Source organism: Harpia harpyja, chromosome 12 (assembly GCF_026419915.1).
Source record: "Harpia harpyja isolate bHarHar1 chromosome 12, bHarHar1 primary haplotype, whole genome shotgun sequence".
NCBI lineage: Eukaryota > Metazoa > Chordata > Aves > Accipitriformes > Accipitridae > Harpia > Harpia harpyja.
Genome location: NC_068951.1, coordinates 4,998,875 through 5,017,992, shown reverse-complemented (window position 1 = coordinate 5,017,992; position 19,118 = coordinate 4,998,875). Strand labels below are relative to the sequence as shown.

Below are 19,118 nucleotides of genomic sequence, written 5' to 3'. Positions count from 1 at the left end.
ATGGCAGTTTAAGCCTGTTTGCATGTATAATGAGGACCTTGTGGATGAAACATATCTGGATTAAAGTCTTAAATTAAGCACTAATACCATGTTACTTCTTCCTGGAGTTTAAGATGGCTCTATTTCTAGGAAGGATAATATATTCTGTTAAAGACCCCAGAAAGCCACAAACCAAATAAAGGGAAAGGAGGTATGATTGCCAATACAGTGGGGTGGGTTTTGCAGCAATGTGTGAACTTGCAGTTTGTTTAAATTAACTACTAATCTGGAGATGAGTGTAAACAGTTTCATTGCTTGATGCTGTGAAGTGATTGGAGCCTCAGTATGCTGGGGGGGGGGGCTATGTAAGCAAACATGAGTAGTTCTGTATTTTTCTAAGTGGAAAAAACTGTCTATTCCAGTGACAGCCTGTTCAAAGTGAATTTTACAAAAGTGGGTGTGGGGTGTTTCTCTAGTTGGCTGAACTACATGGAACACATGATCTGGGGAAGGAGTAATTGCAGTGAGAGTTGCTGCTGGTGCAGGGGTGGGCAGGTGGGAAGGCTGCCTTAATAAATTTGCTCTAGTGAAAACTGCCTTAAATACTAAATCACAGTATGTGACTGAGCAGTATAACAAGGTCCTGGTTTGATTTAAGTAAAGGTTTTTTGCATAATCATTTAATGCTGAAAGCTAGGGAGTTCCCACTAAAGTCTGGGTTGTCTCTTTTTAATAGGGTGGATTAAGGGAATTGCACAAACAGGTGGTGGTAGAATGGTTTAGTTCAACTGTGTAGTGGTGGGTCTTAAAAGGTGGATGTAATCATCCATGTGCCCTTTCACAGAAACTTGGTAGTAAGGATTGTGGCTGTTAATGTCTTGAATTTTGACAGCAGCTTAACTTGAAATGGGAGTCTTTGCATCAGTGTTTCTGTGCTGGTGCAGTTCACTTTTTACTGATAACCCTGTATTACGCACCATCTTGGTTGACTTTTTTTATTTTTGTCCATTGTAGTGTTGCTGTGAAAGTTTGTTCCTCTTGAATTGGAGCTTTCAATTTAACATTAGTTTCATGAGTGTCTGTGGTAAGTAATGCACTTGTACTACCAGTGCATTCTTAGCGTGGATACAGTCGTGGCCAGCAAGTGACACTACCGTTCTCATAGAAAACTGCACTTTGTAACTAAGTTCAGTGTGGTTTTGATGGTGATAACCATGATAAGTTGGTTATTTTTTCAGCAGCAGGGCTTGTTTCCCTGTCTACATGTCTGTGCTAGCAGAAATGTAACGTTCTGTAAACAATTGCTGTCTGTACTGAAAGAGATACTTAGATTACTTCAGTTCTCCTGCAGTTGCTTCTTTTGCCTTTCCTTGATTTTACACTTTTTGCAGTTTAGCCACTTAGCCAGGTCTTGCTTTTTCCAGTTTAGCCCCCTAGGCAGGTTGCCCAGAGAGGTTGTGGAGACTCCTTCCTTGGAGATACTCGGAACCCATCTGGACATGGTTCTGGGCAACCAGCTCCAGGTGGCCCTGGTCGAGTAGGGGGACAGGACAAGATGACCTCCAGAGGTCCCTTCCAACCCCAACCATTCCCTGATTCTGTCACTTCTGACTAACAGCCCCACTCTCTGTTCAGTACTGTATAAACTCCCTGAACAATTTATAGTCCAGAGAGATAGGGCACTGAATAAATTTATGTTACTTATCTTTTTCTGCTGCTGATTCACTCCATGGTAAAACTAGCTGCTCTATCTTCTCTGGCTCATAATTAAGAGAGGTCCTTTCTCAAGTTCTAATAATGAAGCTGTGCTGTGTGCTAACAGTTACAGATGTTAACTGATCAGACAGTGCAGGTACAGGTTGGTTTAGATACAAGTCTAAATGGTAGGTAGCCTTTCTCCAGAGTCAAGTCACTGAACGAGAACCATTGCAGAAGTGTTGCTCAAAATATGTTGTGCCAAGACTCACTAGGCAATGTTAGGTGCAGCTGGCTTTGTGTAGAGCTATCTTTGGGGTTTGGTCTGCTCTGCAAGAACGGGGACCCTGGGAAGGTGATGTGTAGCTGTCCGAGTGGGTCTGCACCAGCTTCCCAGTGCACGCTCACTCTAGCTTTATTCCGCCTGAGCCAAACCTATGTTGAACCACGGCCTCTGCTGGTACTTCTGGTGTTCCTGTTTGTGGATGGTCCATAAGCGGAGCTATGCGTGGAGTCTGCTTCAGTCTGGTGTTGCACCTGAGGTAATAAGCAGTGGGAAGAGGGGAAAATGTTCAGGCGTTTTGTGATTGTGGGGAATGGCTCCAGCCTGGTTTAGGCAGCCTTGGTTGATCGTGTGAATCTGAGTGTGTCCGTGTGCTATTTTCCCCAGCCCTGTAGGAAGATTTCCTTAGGTGAGGCTTGTGCTGAAAGTTAATTAGCTCTGCATTTGTCTTAGTAGAAATGGCAGAGAACAGCACATCCTTAAAGCCAAAGTATAAGGAGTGAAATCTGCAGCACTTACCTGGGTGATGTGTGGAGCTGGATTCTGGGATGGCTTGTGGTGAGTATGCAGGGGCACTTGTACTGGACTTGAGCTTCTCTTGTAGGAGCTGTGTTATCGAGGCTGCTGATCCCCCAGCTAATGGAGGAATAGCAGTCACTAGGTGGGGGAGATGACTGCAAGGGATTTCTTCGTTAACAAAAATCTCTGCAATTTATCTTAAATGATGTGAATTGGCAAAATGGATATAAATTACAAGGAAATGTAAATATGAATTTGCATAACATGCATTGGTTACACTGAAGAAGTTCTGAACAAAAGACAAAGAGGTATCGGGCAATATGAGTGATTGATGTTAAGATACAACATTTGGGTTTTATACAATGTGGTGGTACCTCAATTCAATCTGCTTAGAGCCAACTATTCATAACTAAAATAAGAATTTAATAGGCTTCAGCCAGAATCTGTGTGCTATTAAAATAGAATAATCCTAATGCTCACGTATTGACAACAGATACTGATAATGTCTTTTAATCCTGCTGAAAGCTGAGCTTTGTGACTGGCCTTTGGCTTTGGGTTTGGGGTTTTTTTTATAGCTTCAGTTAATTTCTAGTCTGTTCTCTCTTAAAAAAAAAAAATTCCAAGATTTCAGGGGGTTTGTCTTCTGTGCTTTTAAAAAAACAGTTCTGTTTAAAGACGACAAGTGAGATAACCCTGTAATACTGGGTTTTGGATATGCTTAGTGTTTTGCTCTGTTACAAACTGCCCCAAAACATAATCATACAGGGAAAGTGAGGGTTAAGGCAGATAAACATTGGGAATACCTCACTATTTTTGTGGTCTTGTCTGCAGTTCCAAAGGCATTGTGTGGTAGCTGCATTCAAAGATCCTTGGCTGCACAATTTTATATTTATGGAACATTGCCACATCATAAAAAACAGCCTTATTTGAAACTTTTTTTAAATTAGATAAGTTTCTGTTAACTATTTTGATACAAAGAGTAAGTGAATGGCTGTAATTCTCACAAGTATGTGCTTGCAACTTTTTTGCTATTTTTGAAGAATTCCCTATCGAGGCTGTTTTCATAAGCAGTAGGAATTCAGGTTTACTTCGTGGCCACTGGATGTCACTGTTTCTCCACAAAAGTGTTTTGTAACATTACCGTTGGGTTTCGTATTTTGCTGCTGTTTGATTGTCAGTGGAGCATTCCTTCAGGCTGTAATCCTAAAGAAAGGGATACATCAAGTAGAAAGATACTTCCATTTAAGGAATAAAAGTGGATGGTTCCTTCAAAGGCCTGAGAAATATATAGATAAGACCCTTTAAATATTATGATGTGAGACTAGTAGTTACAGAAACAGTCATGTAAATTAATTGAGTCCCCAGGGCTATCAGACAAGTTCTGACAAAGAATTATATTTAAGAATATTTGTATTTTAGATTGAGCACTGGCTGGTGCCTCGAGAGGTATAGGATTCCATCTGTGTAACTGTAATAAATGAGGCTGCTAAAATTCATTCCTTCAGTGTGCGTTTTACACAACAGTTACATGAAAACAAAAATCTGGCCTTGCAAAAATACTTGGTGTATTCCCAAGTGTGAAAGTACACCTTTAAAAGAAACAGTTTTTTCTAACCATGTGGCTTTCGTGAGGTTTGAACGAAGTGCTGGCCTACTTGTTTTGGAGAGAATTTTAATGGTCCACCCTTGCATGCTGTTATTACAGGCTTCCCTCCTCCTGTGAAGATGATTTTGAGCTGCTACTCCTTATAGTGGCTACAGATCAATGCTGTAATTAAATTACAAACACATGTAAGTGACTTTGATCTTCGATTTACAGCATACAGAAAATGTGATATTAATCATAAGGCTATTATGTTTTTCGGTATTGAACAGAGAATACGTATTTTAGGAAATGTGCTTGTTTCCATCTTTTCAGAACACAATCTTCCTCATGCTTCCTTTTGCATTCTATTTAAGCAGGTTCTGGTCATTGCTTTTCCTGCCATGAATTACTGTATTTCTTAATATATAATCTATAATTATATCATAATTATGAATATATTTAATCATAATTATGAATATATTTTATAATATTATTAAATGAAAATTATTGATTTAAAATTTCACTTAGTAGTTAAGATTGAAGAGAGAAGAGTTTGTCTTCTCTTTTCCCAGATTTAAGGTTTCCACAGAATGTGTGTCTCCTGTCAGGAGAAACTTTGCGCCGTCAGACACATTTTCACAAGTAAAATAAGTACTGAGCAATTGCAAGTTTTCTTCTCATTACCCCAAATAAAAGCCTCAAAAGGCAAGAGGATGACATGTTGCTTTTGAAAATTTGGGTTGGCAGATAGGTGACATTAAATTGCTTCTTTTATTCTCCCTGCATGCTGCTTTGGATGGCTTCCTCCTGAGTCCTAACAGCTATCAGGATTTTAAATTTTGGTGGCAAGATGCTTGTTAAGCATCATAACCAGCTCAGCTAGCTAGTGCACAGCAGTGACGTAACCCCATTACTGACCTCGGAACGCTGTCACTGGCAAGTGCACATTTGGGCAGATCTTGTATTCTTTTTCTGCCTTGCTTCTCCCTTCTCTGAAATGGAAGTGCAAGTGTTTACCCTAGTGTACTCTCTGAGAAAGCATGTGCGCATGTGTGTGTGTGTGTGCATACCAGTGTTTCTGTGTTCCCCCGGCAGCTCCATGTTTCTGTTTGCTGTGGTGACCTCTCAGCTGGCAGCGATTCCTTTCCCAGCAAGCTGCACATTCTCCTTCCTCTGGGTAAGCTATTAAAACCAGATGTGCAGGAAGGACTCTGTTATGATGCACTTTTGTGGGCTGATTTCATTCCTTGGCTGGAATGGTGGCCTGACTCCCATGAAAGCTGGGGGAAAAGCCCAAGAAGATTTAAACCTGTAAGTCTGAGCTAAACTCCTGGGCCTGAATCTATGTCTGTTGATATCACAGTAAATTAAGTGTAACACGATTAAAGCAAACTGAACTAAATCAGTGCAAGGCTGGAGTGAGGGATAAGAGAGAGGAGATTTGGTCTTTCATTTATCTGCATCTGTTTGTTCTTTATAGGCTATTCTGTGGGTCCTAATAAATCATTAAGCCTGGAAAGAATAAGTAGCTTTGCGTTTTTCATGGACCAGCTTGATTTTGAAACACAGGAATCTGAGAAACAAGCTTGTGATCTCATGCAAAACCATGAAGGAGGAAAAGGCACCCTGCCATTTAATGGGTGTATTCATAGGAAGGTCATCTCACACCCTGCATCTGACTCAAAGCAGAAGCCATCTGGGAATGTTTCTGTGGGTGACAACCACGTTCCAAGAAGCCTCACATCATCCTGCAGTCCTATTGGATGAGGATCGCTTTAGGCTCTCTTTTGGCTTGTAGTAGGTTTGGAAGAAGAAAGCCACAGCCAGAGTTCAGTGTGTCATGATGTGGCACCCCTTCTCAATGTTTTTGGACCAATGATTAACTTTAGTTTGCACTTTTGAGATTTCTTGTGGAATGTGCCCCTGCTATCAAGCTGTTGATTAGAAGAGCTCTTTACCATTTTGTTAGTTAATAAGATTCTCTAGATGAGCTCTAGATCACATAAATGGCTTTGTAAACCATCAGTCCTCTATGGAGTACAGATGAGAATCACTCTACAGCAACATTGTGCTGGGGGAAGGCTGCTCAGACTGTTGGTGCTGAATGTCATCCTGCACGATGCTGCGGGAAATAACGATCACGCTGCCTCCTCAGGCCTCAGTTCTGTTAGGAGTGGGAGAGAAAAAACTAAGACACTTGGTGTGGGCTGATGTCCTCTGTTTCCCAGGGGTCCTGTTTTGTGAGTGGTAAGTGAAGCAGTATTAGTGTGCGTGCGTGGTCTCAGTGACAGTCAGTTGTAGGGATGGCCAGTCTGTGCTCCCAGAAGTAGCCTCTCCAAGACTTGCGCTCCTTTGGAGAACCAACCCATTAAGAAGTGGACACTAGTGGCAAATTAAGTAACCAGTGGCCTAAGTGTTTTGGAACTGGGGCTGCTTTGTGCAGTCTCCTGTGCTTGCGATGAGCAGCTGACACTGTACTTTGTAGGGTAACATTCTGGCTAGTTTATTATCTCATACAGTTTGCTCTGCCTCGTAACTGGGGTGTGTGAACTTGTGTGAGGAGAACTGTTTTCCCACAGAAACAGTTGACCTCAGATGGTTCAAGGCATACTTCCTTGTCCTGGGGCTGAGGGAGCCTTGTGACAAACCTCACAACTAAACCACAGGCTCTAGCACTGTCAGGGTCAAATCAGCCACCTCCCTTGAGGTCTGAGTGGGCTGTTGTTGAAAGCCACGAGACGTTGCCTCTATATGTGCAGGCAGGGGTTAAGCATTATGAATTTGCAATAGCCAGCCAGCTTTCCCATATAAGAGCACTGCATTCATTGGCTCTCTCTTTTACTGAGAAATCTAGCTAGTCATTTCCTGTGCAAGCCCTTCTTCACTTTGCAAACTGCTATACAGTTGAGTAAATAACAATGATATGTGATTATTCCTTCTCGCGGGCAGCTTGGATTCTCTCATGGACCACCACCAACTAGGAGTTCAACATTGTGCCGTTAATAGACTGCTAATATGAGCGTGGTCATCTCTGCAGAAAAGGAGGAGTCTCACCCATGGATGTAAATAATTCGGGGTCTGCTTTCATGTTTATTAACACTTGTTGGTATTTGACTTGGTTTCTACTGAGAGATTATTTACCCTGTGAAGGATCCATTGGGACTCCTTGTCAGATCAGTTCTTGGGTGGAGCTTGCAGCAACTTGGGGTAAGTGCTGTGCTCTTCCTCTTTTGACAGCAGGGCTTTTTTGTGCTGCGCTACTCAAAATGGCTTGGTAAAGTTGCAGAAAGAAACAACTCGGTTCTTGAGTAGAGAAGTGAAAGTTGAGCTAGCAGAGAGGGCTGTCTGTGTTTCCTAGGGACGCACAAAGTGGATGTATACATTATAGGGTCCTTTTTTATAGGACCGTTTTGCTCTTGCTTTTAAACCAGACGGTCTGTCTGTACAAGACTGACAATAAATAACTCTCTTGAGTGCTGTGGAGAGATGGAAACTGCAGCTGAGAAATGATTTTGGGGAAAGGAAGACAGAAAAGCGCAAGCAAACTATTATGGAAGTACCAATAGCCCTCTAAAGGATCGGCAAATGTACCAGTAAGTGTTATGGGGGAGGAAATAAATCTGAAATGGGATTATAGGGTGTATGATTGTGTGTGCAGAGGAATGTTTGTCATTAGAGTGCAGACTAAACTGAATGGCTGAATTATCATAATGGTTTGTCTTGAAATCAGCCCTTGGATTTCTTGCTGTGAGCTGCATAAAGATGTTTAGTGGCTGTTTTCTGCCTAGAACTATGTTTCTCTGCATCCTAATCTAAGCCAGAATGCTTATGCTGTGTCAATTTACCTCTTTGCCGGTACAGGCTATGGAGTCTGGCTGTAGTCCCAGCAAGGGAGATTTCTCTTCAGAGAAAACCTGTTAACCATTGGGAGGGAGTACATGTGAATAAGACGGAGTTATTAAAAAACGCTCTGCTTCAGGTTGGTAATCATGGATGTTTCCTTGCTGCCTCACAAACTGTGTGTGAATCTGCAGTTTTATGCTGACTAGAGATAGCTTGCATTACGTGTGGATCTGAGATGTCTCTTCATATATATCTGGATACGTCTCAAAAGAGTAAAAAAGGAGTACAGTACATATTAGATAAGTGGGCTGGCTGGGTGCTCTGGTGAATACGAATGCTCTCTGTACAGCAGATCTGGATCCAGCTTTGCTCTTGGGAGAGCTGTGCTCTGTTCAGGCTCTAAGGGCTGTAAGTGTCCGCATGGCAGCTGGGGTGTGTGTTTGCCTGGGCTGTGGAGCTGGAAATTCAAAGCCTGTGCTTGCATGGATAGCCAACAGCTCCAAACACTGGGGAGATCCCAGTCATTTTGCCCCAGGATGAAATGCAAGAATGCATGAGGGGAACATAATTTGCACATAAGTTTTCCCTGTAGAAATGGCATAATGCTTACCAACAGAGAACATGAGCAAACTTATCACTCTGTTCCAAAGAAGGCCTACAGTTACTCTTATCTCTTTTGCCACTTGGTGAGTAGCCTGTGTTGGCTGCAGTGAGACAAGAACAATGATCGTAGTCTACTAAAGATCCACTTTCTTTGCCTTTTATGTAAGGAACCTGTGCTGCTGCCAACAGGTGAGGTCATCTCATAAAGGGGGTTCAGATGTTCTGCAGACAAGTTGCCTGTATTTCATGAACTGCTTTTGAACTTCTTCTCCAGTGGTACCTTATTTAAGGCCTTGATCCTTTATTCAAATACTCCTACTGTGCAGAGTTTTGCTGAATCTCTCTCTCAAAGGGCCCATAGTCAACTGTAGGAATGCTGGGCCTGGAAACATGCTTTCCTCTCTGTGCCACACCAAGCACACTCTAGGTTTGTGAACAAATTGTGTTAATTCTCCCTCCTTGCAGGTTTAGCCTCCCAGCGGGGGACATCTTTGGTGATCTGCAAGATTATCTGTACTAGAAATGGATAACTTCACAAATGGGCAGCCGGGCCCAGGTCAGAGGAACAGGTTGATGGGATTGCTAGAAACAGATGACAGTATCCAGGAAGATAAACCTGCATCTAGTAAAAAGGAAGAAAGATCAGGTCATGGAAAGAAAGGAGAGCCACGACCGTTGGAGACACCTTATCAGAAGGAGAGCAGTGACTTTCCTCCTAAAGTCAAGATTAACCTGAACTATCGGCCAGGACTCGTCAGCACGTGAGTAACTGTTGGGTGTTTGACAAGGGTGCAATCCCTGTTGATCTGTACTGATCCCTGCTGGTAGGGGTCTATAGACTTTACCAAGTCTAAACTAAAAGTGGCAATGTAGGAATATGACAGGCATCTGGTGGGAGGTGATTAAAAGCAGAAAGGGGACGCATTAGCCCTTTCCCTCTGCACTTGGAAGGTATGTGTATGGTGTGTGTTGTGGTATATTTGGGGTGTATCTGAACTAACACTAAATAAGCCAAGTTGGGTGTAAGAGCAGCCTACCACGGAGCCCTATACAACTGAACTGGTCTTGCCAGGGAGGGATGTAAACCAGCTCACAGAGTGCTTCACACCATGTGATGGGGCTGACTTTGGTCCTGCATCTATCTTGGGCTTCTCTGTCTTTGTGCTCTGGATGCGTTCCAGGGTTGCAGATTGGATCTGGGAAGAGCTCCAGCTGATGGAAAGAGCAGCCACTGAAGAGAATTCTGGGAAATAACTGTCTCTATTTTTCCCTTGACTCAAAAATAAAATACTTGTTTTTTCTGACAAACTTTTCTGCCTCCCTCCTTTCTTACACTGTCCCACTAGAATTTATTGCACACTCTTGTCTTCTGCTCTCCAGAACTTCTTAACATTTTGCATTTCTTCCGTAGCCAAAAGGACCCCAATCGCTTTGACAGAGACAGGCTCTTCAGCGCAGTCTCAAGGGGCAGCCCTGAGGCACTGGATGGTTTACTTGAGTACTTACGGAGGACCTCCAAATTTCTCACCAATTCTGAATACACAGGTAGATTCCTGCTCAGTACTCCATAAACAGGGTTAGCAAAGGCAGCGCTTGTTAACGTAAGAGGGAAACAGAGGAAGCTTCTTTGCTTTCTCCAGCCCTCTGTCTATTCTTTTATTTTCCTAATGTCCACCTGAGGATGGAGAATGCCATTAATTATATATATCCTAAGGCTTTTGCCTCTACTGCAGACTAAAAGTACTGAGAAAGGCCTTTAAAATAATTATTGTATTTGGTCCTACAGTGACAGTTAAGTTCTGAATTGAGTAGTACAGATGTGTGCAAAGTACATGCACAACCCATTTAATACTCTTTTTCTACTAGATGCAAAGACTGGGAAGACCTGCTTAATGAAAGCCCTGTTGAACTTAAAAAATGGAAAGAATGACACAATCCCACTTTTGCTGGAAATAGACCAAAAGACACAGAATCCCAGGCCACTTGTTAATGTGGCATGCTCTGACTGTTACTACAGAGGTAAGATTTCAGTTCTGATGCTGTGTCAGAGCAGCTTCCCCATTAGACAAGTGAGATGTGCAGATGCAAGGAAAAAGAGGGGAACCAGAGCTTATGCAGCACTGCAGTTCCAGAGTTCTGGTGCGGTTACAGTAACAGCCTACTCATCTTTTATTTCTGATTCTGGTACTGCATCTTCTTCAGCCTTGAATTATACACTTCTGCAACTTTGTTCTTGGTCTATAAAATAGAAATGATACATGTTTAATAACCCAATAATATGAGAGGATTTGCTTGGGAAAGCTTAAAAAGCATGTCCAGAAGTGAAAAAGAAATAGTATATCACTATTAAAGAATGAGTTCTGCTGTTTGGGTTATTCTTTTAATAGCAGACATGCAGCATAGTCATGTACGTGTATGGTTGTCTTTATCCTCTCATAGCTACTTGGGATCTTAGTGCCAGGTAGGGGTAATTGCCTGGTCTTGTGCTGAATTTCTGATAGTCTTGAGGCTTGTCTTCTGACTCAGTGTTTGCAACACGCTTTTCCAATGAACGTTGTTGAAAGTCATCAGTTGCCACCCACGCCCTGCCCAGCACTGAGACTGCAGGATTGCTATGCAGAACATCCAGTGATTGTTGAAACAGTGCTTTCCTGAAGAGTCCTTTGCCTGTTCCCTCTGATAGTGGCACTGAGCGATAGGTTTTGCCTGTTTCCTTAGGCCAGACAGCACTCCATATTGCCATAGAGAAAAGGAGCCTAGATTTAGTGAAACTTCTAGTAGAGAATGGAGCTGATGTCCATGCCAGAGCCCATGGTGAATTCTTCAAGAAGAAGAAAGAAGGAGTTTGCTTTTATTTTGGTGAGTCAATGTGGAACATGCTCCTTTGCTTTTTTTATTGCCTTACTGTCTGTGGTGCCACTAAATCTCAGTTGGTTTTGCCCCTCTGTGTGTGGGTTTCCATCTCCGCTGTCCTGTAATCAAGCTCTTGACTTATTTGAATGGCAGGATCCTTTCACAGACTGGGGTGTCCAATGGGCATTTGCCAGCATCTTTGGTTTTACGTATTTAATCCTGTCTGAGGGGCTTCAGACAGAGACCAATACTTGGTTAGTTTAGCCAAATTAGGAGTCTGGGAAAGTGTTTCAGCTGCCCCCAGAAATAAGGAGTAATTGTTTACTGCAAAACCCTTTCTGAGTCTAGAGACACTGAGAAAGAACTGTCTGTGTTCTAGTGGTAAAACTATAGGCTAAATGTATTTTCTTATAATTGCTTTTTTTTTTTTCTTTAATTCTTTTTCACCCCTTTCTGCTTCCCCTCCAAATACTGCCCTAATCTCTTCAGGTGAGCTTCCCCTCTCCTTGGCTGCTTGTACCAACCAGCTTGAGGTGGTGGAATATCTTCTAAACAATCCCCACCAGAAGGCCAGCCTCCAGGAGCAAGATACACAGGGCAACACAGTCCTCCATGCCCTGGTGATGATTGCAGATGACACTGAGGAGAACACCAAGTTTGTGAGCACAACATATGTTGAGATCTTAAAGGCAGGTGTGAAGGTTGACCCAACGTGGAAACTGGAGGAGATAGTGAACTATGATGGACTAAATCCTCTGCAGCTTGCTGCCAAGACAGGCAAAGTGGAGGTAAAGACAACTAGAGGAAACCCCTGGGGTTGCTGAGAAACACGGAAGACTGTAGCATACATCCTCAGCATAGCAGCGGGGTTTGATGTAGGAACATCTTACACCCAACCTGTAGTAATGCTGCTGACCGTGGCAGTGCCACAGGAGACAATAAAGGCGGCCTCTTCCAGGCCACTCCAGTTAGTGTCCTACAGAGCTTCAGCCGGCTGCTGCTGCTCTCTGTCCCAGCCAAACGAGATGGTCTGGACCGAAATTGGTTCTACTCCTGGAAGAGCTGATACAAGGTGTAGTTAGATTGCTTGCTTTTAGCCAGATAGGCTGGTGTTTGGATATATCAAGGTGTATAATGCAGAAAGCCAGGTGTCCTGTATTTGAAGGTGATTTGGGTATGCTTGTGTCATTCTACACCTTCATTAGATACAAATTTTTCTGGTATGCATCCGGTTTCTCTTCAGATCTTCAAGCACATCATCCAAAGAGAGATCAAAGACCCAGTGTACAGGCACCTGTCACGCAAGTTCACTGAATGGACCTATGGACCTATCCATGTGTCTCTCTATGACTTGTCCTCTATAGACAGCTTTGAGGAAAACTCTGTGCTGGAGATTCTGGCATACAGCAGTGACACACCGGTGAGTGCTTTTACTAAAAGTCAAAGACAGCAACATTTTTTCTGCCTTTCTATAGTGTTGCTGTATAATTATGCAAATCATTTCAAGTTAATGTGGTGTTTCGCATCATCATTTTTGTGGAAAAGAAATGCATGATGGAAGTATTTGCATATTTTATTATTTATAGTCTGCTTGGTATGCCTCTGATAATCTATAATATGAGAGAAATTTTTGATCCTTTGGTTGTCCTAAGCCTGGATGTGTCCAAATACCTTGATGAAGCCAAGCACAATTAACTTCTTATGGGATGGTTGATTTCTTTCATACTGAAAGGCCTGACTGAATAAACCCTTAGCAATACCCTACTTGGAGCCACTGAACTCCAACCCTGAAAAAGACAATGCTCTGGTGAATTTGCATTCCTGGTGACACATGGGTACCTTTTTTGTTGTTTGTTTTTCCATAGAATCGGTACAAGATGGTGGTTTTGGAGCCACTGAACAAACTGCTTCAGCAAAAGTGGGAAACATTTGCTTCCAAGAGATTCTACTTCAGTTTTGTCTCATACTTGTCATTCATGATCATCTTTACAGCCATTGCATACTATCAACCCTTACGGGTAAAGGTAGGTCCAGTCTTCTTTTATCTGGAAAGGCCTGAATGAATGCAGCTGAGTTTAAAAAGTGTGGGGTGGTTGTCATCACTACCTCTGCCTGTCTTCAGTGGTTTTTGTTTTTATCTTGCAGCCTTCATTTCCAGTGGAGTTCACAGCTGGAGGCTTCCTGTGGGTCTCTGGACTGATCATTATCTTGCTAGGAGGCATTTATCTAATCTTTGCTCAGGTATGGGGATCTCGTCTGGTTTCACTGTTAGAAAGAAAAAAAGGAAACTATCACTGACATGGAGGCAATAGATTCAATTCTCCTGATATGAGGGTGTGCATGAGTGGATGGCAGGAGGGAATCCTGCTCTGAGACACTTACAGCATCAGCGCAATCTAGCAGTGACAGGGGGTTGCTGGGCAAGAGGAAGAATAGGTTCGCAGCAGCAAATAATTATGAGAGACTTCTGTGATTTATGGTACCAAAATGCATCCTTGGCATTTAATACAGTCTATTAATAAAGACATTGGGCTGAGCCATGATTCAGCCCTTGTTTATCCTTGCCCTTTATAAATAAGGCCTTTTTTTCGTCTTGAAAGTATTACTAGCTGAGATTTGTGATCTTGAAAATGAAAGCATGAAGAGCAGCTTATGGAGCAAACCTTTCCCCTGAGCAATAGGCTATGCTGTGCAGGAATCGCTCTCTAGCATGCCCTGTTTTTCTGATGAATGGCTACCGTTGATTTTTCTCTATCAGAGTCTGTACTTGCGGAGGAGACGACAGTCCCTGAAGACTATGTGTTCTGACAGCTGCATTGAGATCTTGATGTATGTCTCTTGAGGTTTTTGCACAATGAAAGCATGGGTGAAACTGGTTCTCTGCTGTGTGCAGCTAAGTTGCCCTAACATTACTAGAGAGATGGTGAGCAGGAAAGACTGATTCTCTGCCACTGTCTCCTCTTTCCATCCCTTCCCTGCTTGCTTCTCCTACCTGCTGCATCTTGTCATAACTCTTTGTTGTAATGGACTTCACTGGGTAGATTCTGTCCTTGGATTTGTAGCGGAACAGAGTGAAGGTCAGACCCTCAACTATTCCACAGATAAGAACATATACTTGTTAGAAAAAGAGCTCAAGTTCTCAATCATACTGTCACTGCGGCTCAGAATTGGTTGAAAGGAAAATAACTTCTGTTTTCTGAGGAGAAATGTGTATAGATGCATGTGTGTGCATGTATGTGTGCATGTGTTCATAAGTGTTAAATTTTTTTTCCATTTGATATGAGTTATGTGAGTTACATCAAGCAGTTCAGAGTTTCCATACTGTGAGAGTAACCAGTTCATAACAAAACTGCAACAATTTGTGGGTCTGGTTATAACAGGACTTGCTTATATAAACTATGTGTCTGATTAACTGCCACTTTATATGCTCCATGTAGCCTTGTCAAATGTGTTTGCTTTTACTTGCAAAACAGAACAGATCTGCAAATGGGCCTCTTTGTTGAGGTAAGTCACTGTGCCACTCATTCTATTTCTCCCCAGCTTCATCCAGGCTTTCTCATTGCTGCTGTCAGCTGTCCTGTATGGTGCAAGTTCAGAAAACTATGTGGCGGTGATGGTGTTCTCCCTGCTTTTGGGATGGGTGAACACGCTGTATTACACTCGGGGCTTTCAACGCACTGGGATCTACAGTGTCATGATACAGAAGGTCAGTACTTGGAAAAAACCTTGTATGAAAAGTGTTTGGGTGTGAGGAACTAATAGAAGTCCTGCAATTATTTTTCTTCTCTCAGGACCATGAAAACCATAAATGGAATTGAGGTACTGACTATGGAAGTAAAGATATTGCAGAAGGAGATTAGATCAGTGTCTTCAAGGAAGTACAATTGCAGCAAACCACTAGTTTGCTATCTTTGAATATAGGAAGTTACAGCAGCTGACACCAGTTTGTCATAAAACAACTCAAAACTAGCAGTCAAAACCAGTGTGAGTTCCCTGGAACTGTTATGCTTGGGCTGAGAAATGTTTCCAGGTCCATAGAGGAGTCTGGGACTAGAAAGACAAGACAAAGCAGAGGTGAAATGAGTTGCCAGGGAAGAATTCTGGTCACCACTTGTCTGAAACCCAATAGAGATGGAAAAGAAAGAGATGTGTGTGTTGAAACAATTTGGAAACAGCCATACTGGGGAACTGAGATGATATTTATTTGTTTCAAAGAACCTATTCATACAAACATAACAACAAATAAGTTCATGTAGTACTCTCAGATTAAGCTACCAATGATGTTACTTACCTGAGGAAGTAATTTAACATGTATTAGTAGTTCCTTAAACTGGATAAAAGCATTTTCCAACTTGCTTTCAGTATTGTTACTGGGGGTTGGTTTATGATGTGTGAGAATAGGAGATCATCCTGGTGATTTCATGTGTGATAAAGGATGGCACTTCCTCCTGATTTGTGTTTTAGACCATCCTGAGAGATCTGCTGCGTTTCCTCTTGGTTTATATGATCTTCCTCTTTGGCTTTGCTGCAGGTAAGGCCTTACTCAGCATTAGGTTGTAGGCTGGGCTGCAAGAAGTAAATTTTTCTGAAGAAGATTCAAATTCTGTTTTTCTCATAGCTCTGGTTACGCTGATGGGGGATGCTCCTTCGGTCTCTCAGAACAAGTCTCTTGCTCAGTTGGAGAGTGCTGGGAGCCATGCTATGTACGGTGGGCTGCTTAGTGTCTCCCTGGAGCTCTTCAAGATCACCATTGGGATGGGCGACCTGGATTTCCAGGAACATGCCAGATTCAGATACTTCGTCATGTTCCTGCTGCTTCTCTTTGTGATCCTCACTTACATTCTTTTGCTCAACATGCTGATTGCGCTCATGAGCGAGACTGTCACAGATATTTCTGGTTACAGCAAAAGCATCTGGAAGCTGCAGGTGAGGCACGGTGCTGCTCAGCAGTTATGTCATGGCCCAAAACTCCTACTTGAGTCTCATAACATCAGAGATGACAGTGCCTGTCTTTGTCCTAACCCTGAGCTATAAACTTCTCTTGTACATAAACTTGCCACTCTGGGGGGTAAATCCTAACATCATTTTTAGATATATTTAAAACTCATGCTGTTTGCATGGCTACCAGCCAGTCCAGATCCACATGCATAAGTTACTTGAGAAATTAAATAACTGACTGGTAGTATTAAGCTAAGGAGCACTTTGGGATTGGGTTCCAGAGTGATTTTCTAAGTCAAAGTAGTTGCTGATTGGGGAAGATTCAATTGAAAAGAAGGTCTGGGCTCTGTATGCCCTGTTTGGTCTCTGACATAGACTTCTTCTTTCAGAGGGCTATTGCTATTCTAGAAATAGAGAAGGCCTGGCTGTGGCGCCAAGGTGGGAAGAGGAGATCTGGCTGCTTCATGTCAGTGGGCCTCAATAAGAAAGATGAGAGGTGGTGTTTCAGGTAAGACAGATGTACCATTACCCCTTATACGCCAGCCTAGTAATGGGTTCCCATGATTCGTAAGCTGGTAACCCTGAACCGCCACAGGGAATTTCAGCACTGATGGAACAGAGTGACTCAACCACACATTCCTGGGTACATGCAAGTTGGTTGGTGATGGCAGTGCTGGAAGTTTGAGAGCTAGTTGAGCTGCCAGCATTCTCACCAAGACATGCTGTCACTAAAAGGTGTCCTGTTTAACCCAAATCTGGGCAAGTGGTTATGGTGGCAGGGTGCCTGCAGTGATGCTTTCTTTGCTGCTGCGAGTATAGCTGTGCCCAGAGCAGGCTGTGGTGGGAGGGCTGCAGGCCGGTGGCCCCTTTGCTCAGGAACACGCAACTTGAGTGCAGCACGAGGGGGCAGCACTCTTCCTCGCATATAGGAGCTGGGAGAGCAGGTGAACCTTTCTCCACCCAGTGAACCGAACTGCAGACAGCGCTTCTTAACTCCAGGGTGTTACGGAGCACGTATAGAAAGTGCAGCCTAGGAGCCTCCTTTGTATTAAGTATGTTCCCTGCGAGAAACTGGAATATTTTAAAACAAACAACGTAGACCAGCACACAATATGCAGGGGAAGAACATTTACCTTGTGGAGCTTAGACTACAGATCTTCACTCAAAAAAAAAAGGCTCTGTAGTGTGTTGTTGCTACAGCCAAACCATTAGGAATGTGTTGACAGGATGAGCTGGGTTGGGATGCTGTGGAGACAGTGAAATCTGGACTGAAATGCTGTGCTCCATACATCAGTGTCTGTTGCATTTTGTCTCTCCAGAGTAGAGGAAATTAAATGGACGAATTGGGCAAAGGATGTGGGAGTTCTTAAGGAAGACCCTGGAAACACCAGTGATTCAGAAATAAATGCAGAAGGTAAATTAAATAATGAAGGAAGGTCTTCAGTATCCTTTTAGCTTCCTGCTCAGCAGCTACTCTTGGCATGTTATTATGTCTTTGATAACAGAAATTTTAGGCAGGCCAGCTTGCTCATGAAATTGCTTCCACACAGCATGCCTCAACAGTAGCAGCATCACTTGTGAGCTGAGAAAATAAAGAATTAGAGTAGGCATGGACCTGGTCAGAGTTTGGGAACAAATAATGAGAATGAAGGAGATGCCATTCCTACTTATGTCTGGTAGAAATGGGCAGGAAACGCTGCTGAGAAAAGCAAGGGCTGTTCTTCCCTTTGACTCAGTAGCCCAAATGCATGGTGCTTTTTCTAGAAAAGGTAAAATTTAGGCCCACTCATACTGCAAGTGTTAAAATCACGGGGCTTTTATAGCACAAATCAGGGCATTGACAATGGCAACTTTGTCAGATTCTGCCTAAGATAATTATGTTTGCTTCCCTTGTTACACCTGGGAAGCAACTCTGTGTGGAAAATGGAGAGCTGTTACTTTCTCTAGAAATATTTTGTTCAGCCTGGCAGAGCTTGGGCGGAAGCTCCACTGGATTTAAACACGCCCCCCTGCTCTTCCAGCGTAGGTTCTTCCTAGATGCCAGTTTTCTAGGAGTGGGTAGGTTGCAACACTTAAAATACTATCTGGTGTATGTTGGGTTTTCCCTAAACCTGCACTCTTCTAAAAACTGGATCCCTTTGTCAGCTTCCTGCTGACAGAGGGCTGCTGTTTTTATGTTTCCTGCTATAGAGACAAGATCATGGAAACGGATGCCACAGAAACAACTGAGATCAGCTGTTTCAGAGGAGCAGTCACTATTACAGTCCCAGCTATCAGCAGCTGAGATGATACCTCTAGAGGGACAAATGAGAAATCTTTAGCAGGTTTTCTGGATTACAACTTTGCTTCCATCTTCAAAGGAGTAGTTCTTCCTATAGCGGCTGGAAGAATTGAAGGCATTATCAGTATTAAAGTACATTTCATCGAAGACTGTGGTTCAGCCTGTGGCTTTAAAATTTTCATGCACTTTAATCATTAATTTCCTCTGAAGAAACTATTTTTACTCAACTTTCTCTGCCTGACACTTTCTTATTACTATGTCTAAAGGTATAAAAGTGAGAGCAAGATCATGGGGCAGTGGGGAGTGGTCTTTAGGAAGGCAGTGCTTTCTGAGCTGTATAGAAATAATGCTATTTGCCATAGAGAAGCAAAGGATGGAGTGACCTATCTAAGAATGGGTTGACTGTTATTTTTTTGTCACAGGAGGCTACACTGAAGTACTTTGGAATAAAGAGTGTTGTAGAGTCATAAAAAGTTGCTAAGGATGGAGTTGGCTTCTGTGCAAAGCGCTGTTGGTGTGAGACATGAGTGGACAAACAC

At 42.8% G+C, this 19,118-nt stretch overlaps 2 protein-coding genes across 7 annotated transcripts in view; both read left to right on the top strand.

Moving 5' to 3' along the window:
• LOC128148818 (transient receptor potential cation channel subfamily V member 2-like) overlaps positions 1-18,726 on the top strand; it is a 33,077-nt gene extending 14,351 nt beyond the window's left edge. For 2 of the 6 annotated variants that reach the window (XM_052803090.1, XM_052803092.1), the window contains exons 3-21: positions 4,182-4,267; positions 5,157-7,268; positions 7,465-7,654; positions 7,923-8,040; positions 8,973-9,268; positions 9,919-10,052; positions 10,374-10,526; positions 11,226-11,366; positions 11,850-12,148; positions 12,604-12,780; positions 13,226-13,384; positions 13,506-13,601; positions 14,119-14,189; positions 14,901-15,066; positions 15,825-15,891; positions 15,979-16,286; positions 16,688-16,806; positions 17,618-17,712; positions 18,489-18,726. In XM_052803090.1, the coding sequence (XP_052659050.1) occupies positions 9,030-9,268; positions 9,919-10,052; positions 10,374-10,526; positions 11,226-11,366; positions 11,850-12,148; positions 12,604-12,780; positions 13,226-13,384; positions 13,506-13,601; positions 14,119-14,189; positions 14,901-15,066; positions 15,825-15,891; positions 15,979-16,286; positions 16,688-16,806; positions 17,618-17,712; positions 18,489-18,619 (2,355 nt within the window). In that variant the 5' untranslated portion in view covers positions 4,182-4,267; positions 5,157-7,268; positions 7,465-7,654; positions 7,923-8,040; positions 8,973-9,029 and the 3' untranslated portion in view covers positions 18,620-18,726. The other 4 variants (XM_052803093.1, XM_052803096.1, XM_052803094.1 and 1 more) reach the window with 4 other exon arrangements.
• ITGAE (integrin subunit alpha E) overlaps positions 18,620-19,118 on the top strand; it is a 37,476-nt gene continuing 36,977 nt past the window's right edge. Inside the window, exon 1 of the mRNA XM_052803077.1 lies at positions 18,620-18,711. Coding sequence (XP_052659037.1) covers position 18,711 — 1 coding nt within the window. The 5' untranslated portion in view covers positions 18,620-18,710. The remainder of the gene's footprint in view (positions 18,712-19,118) is intronic.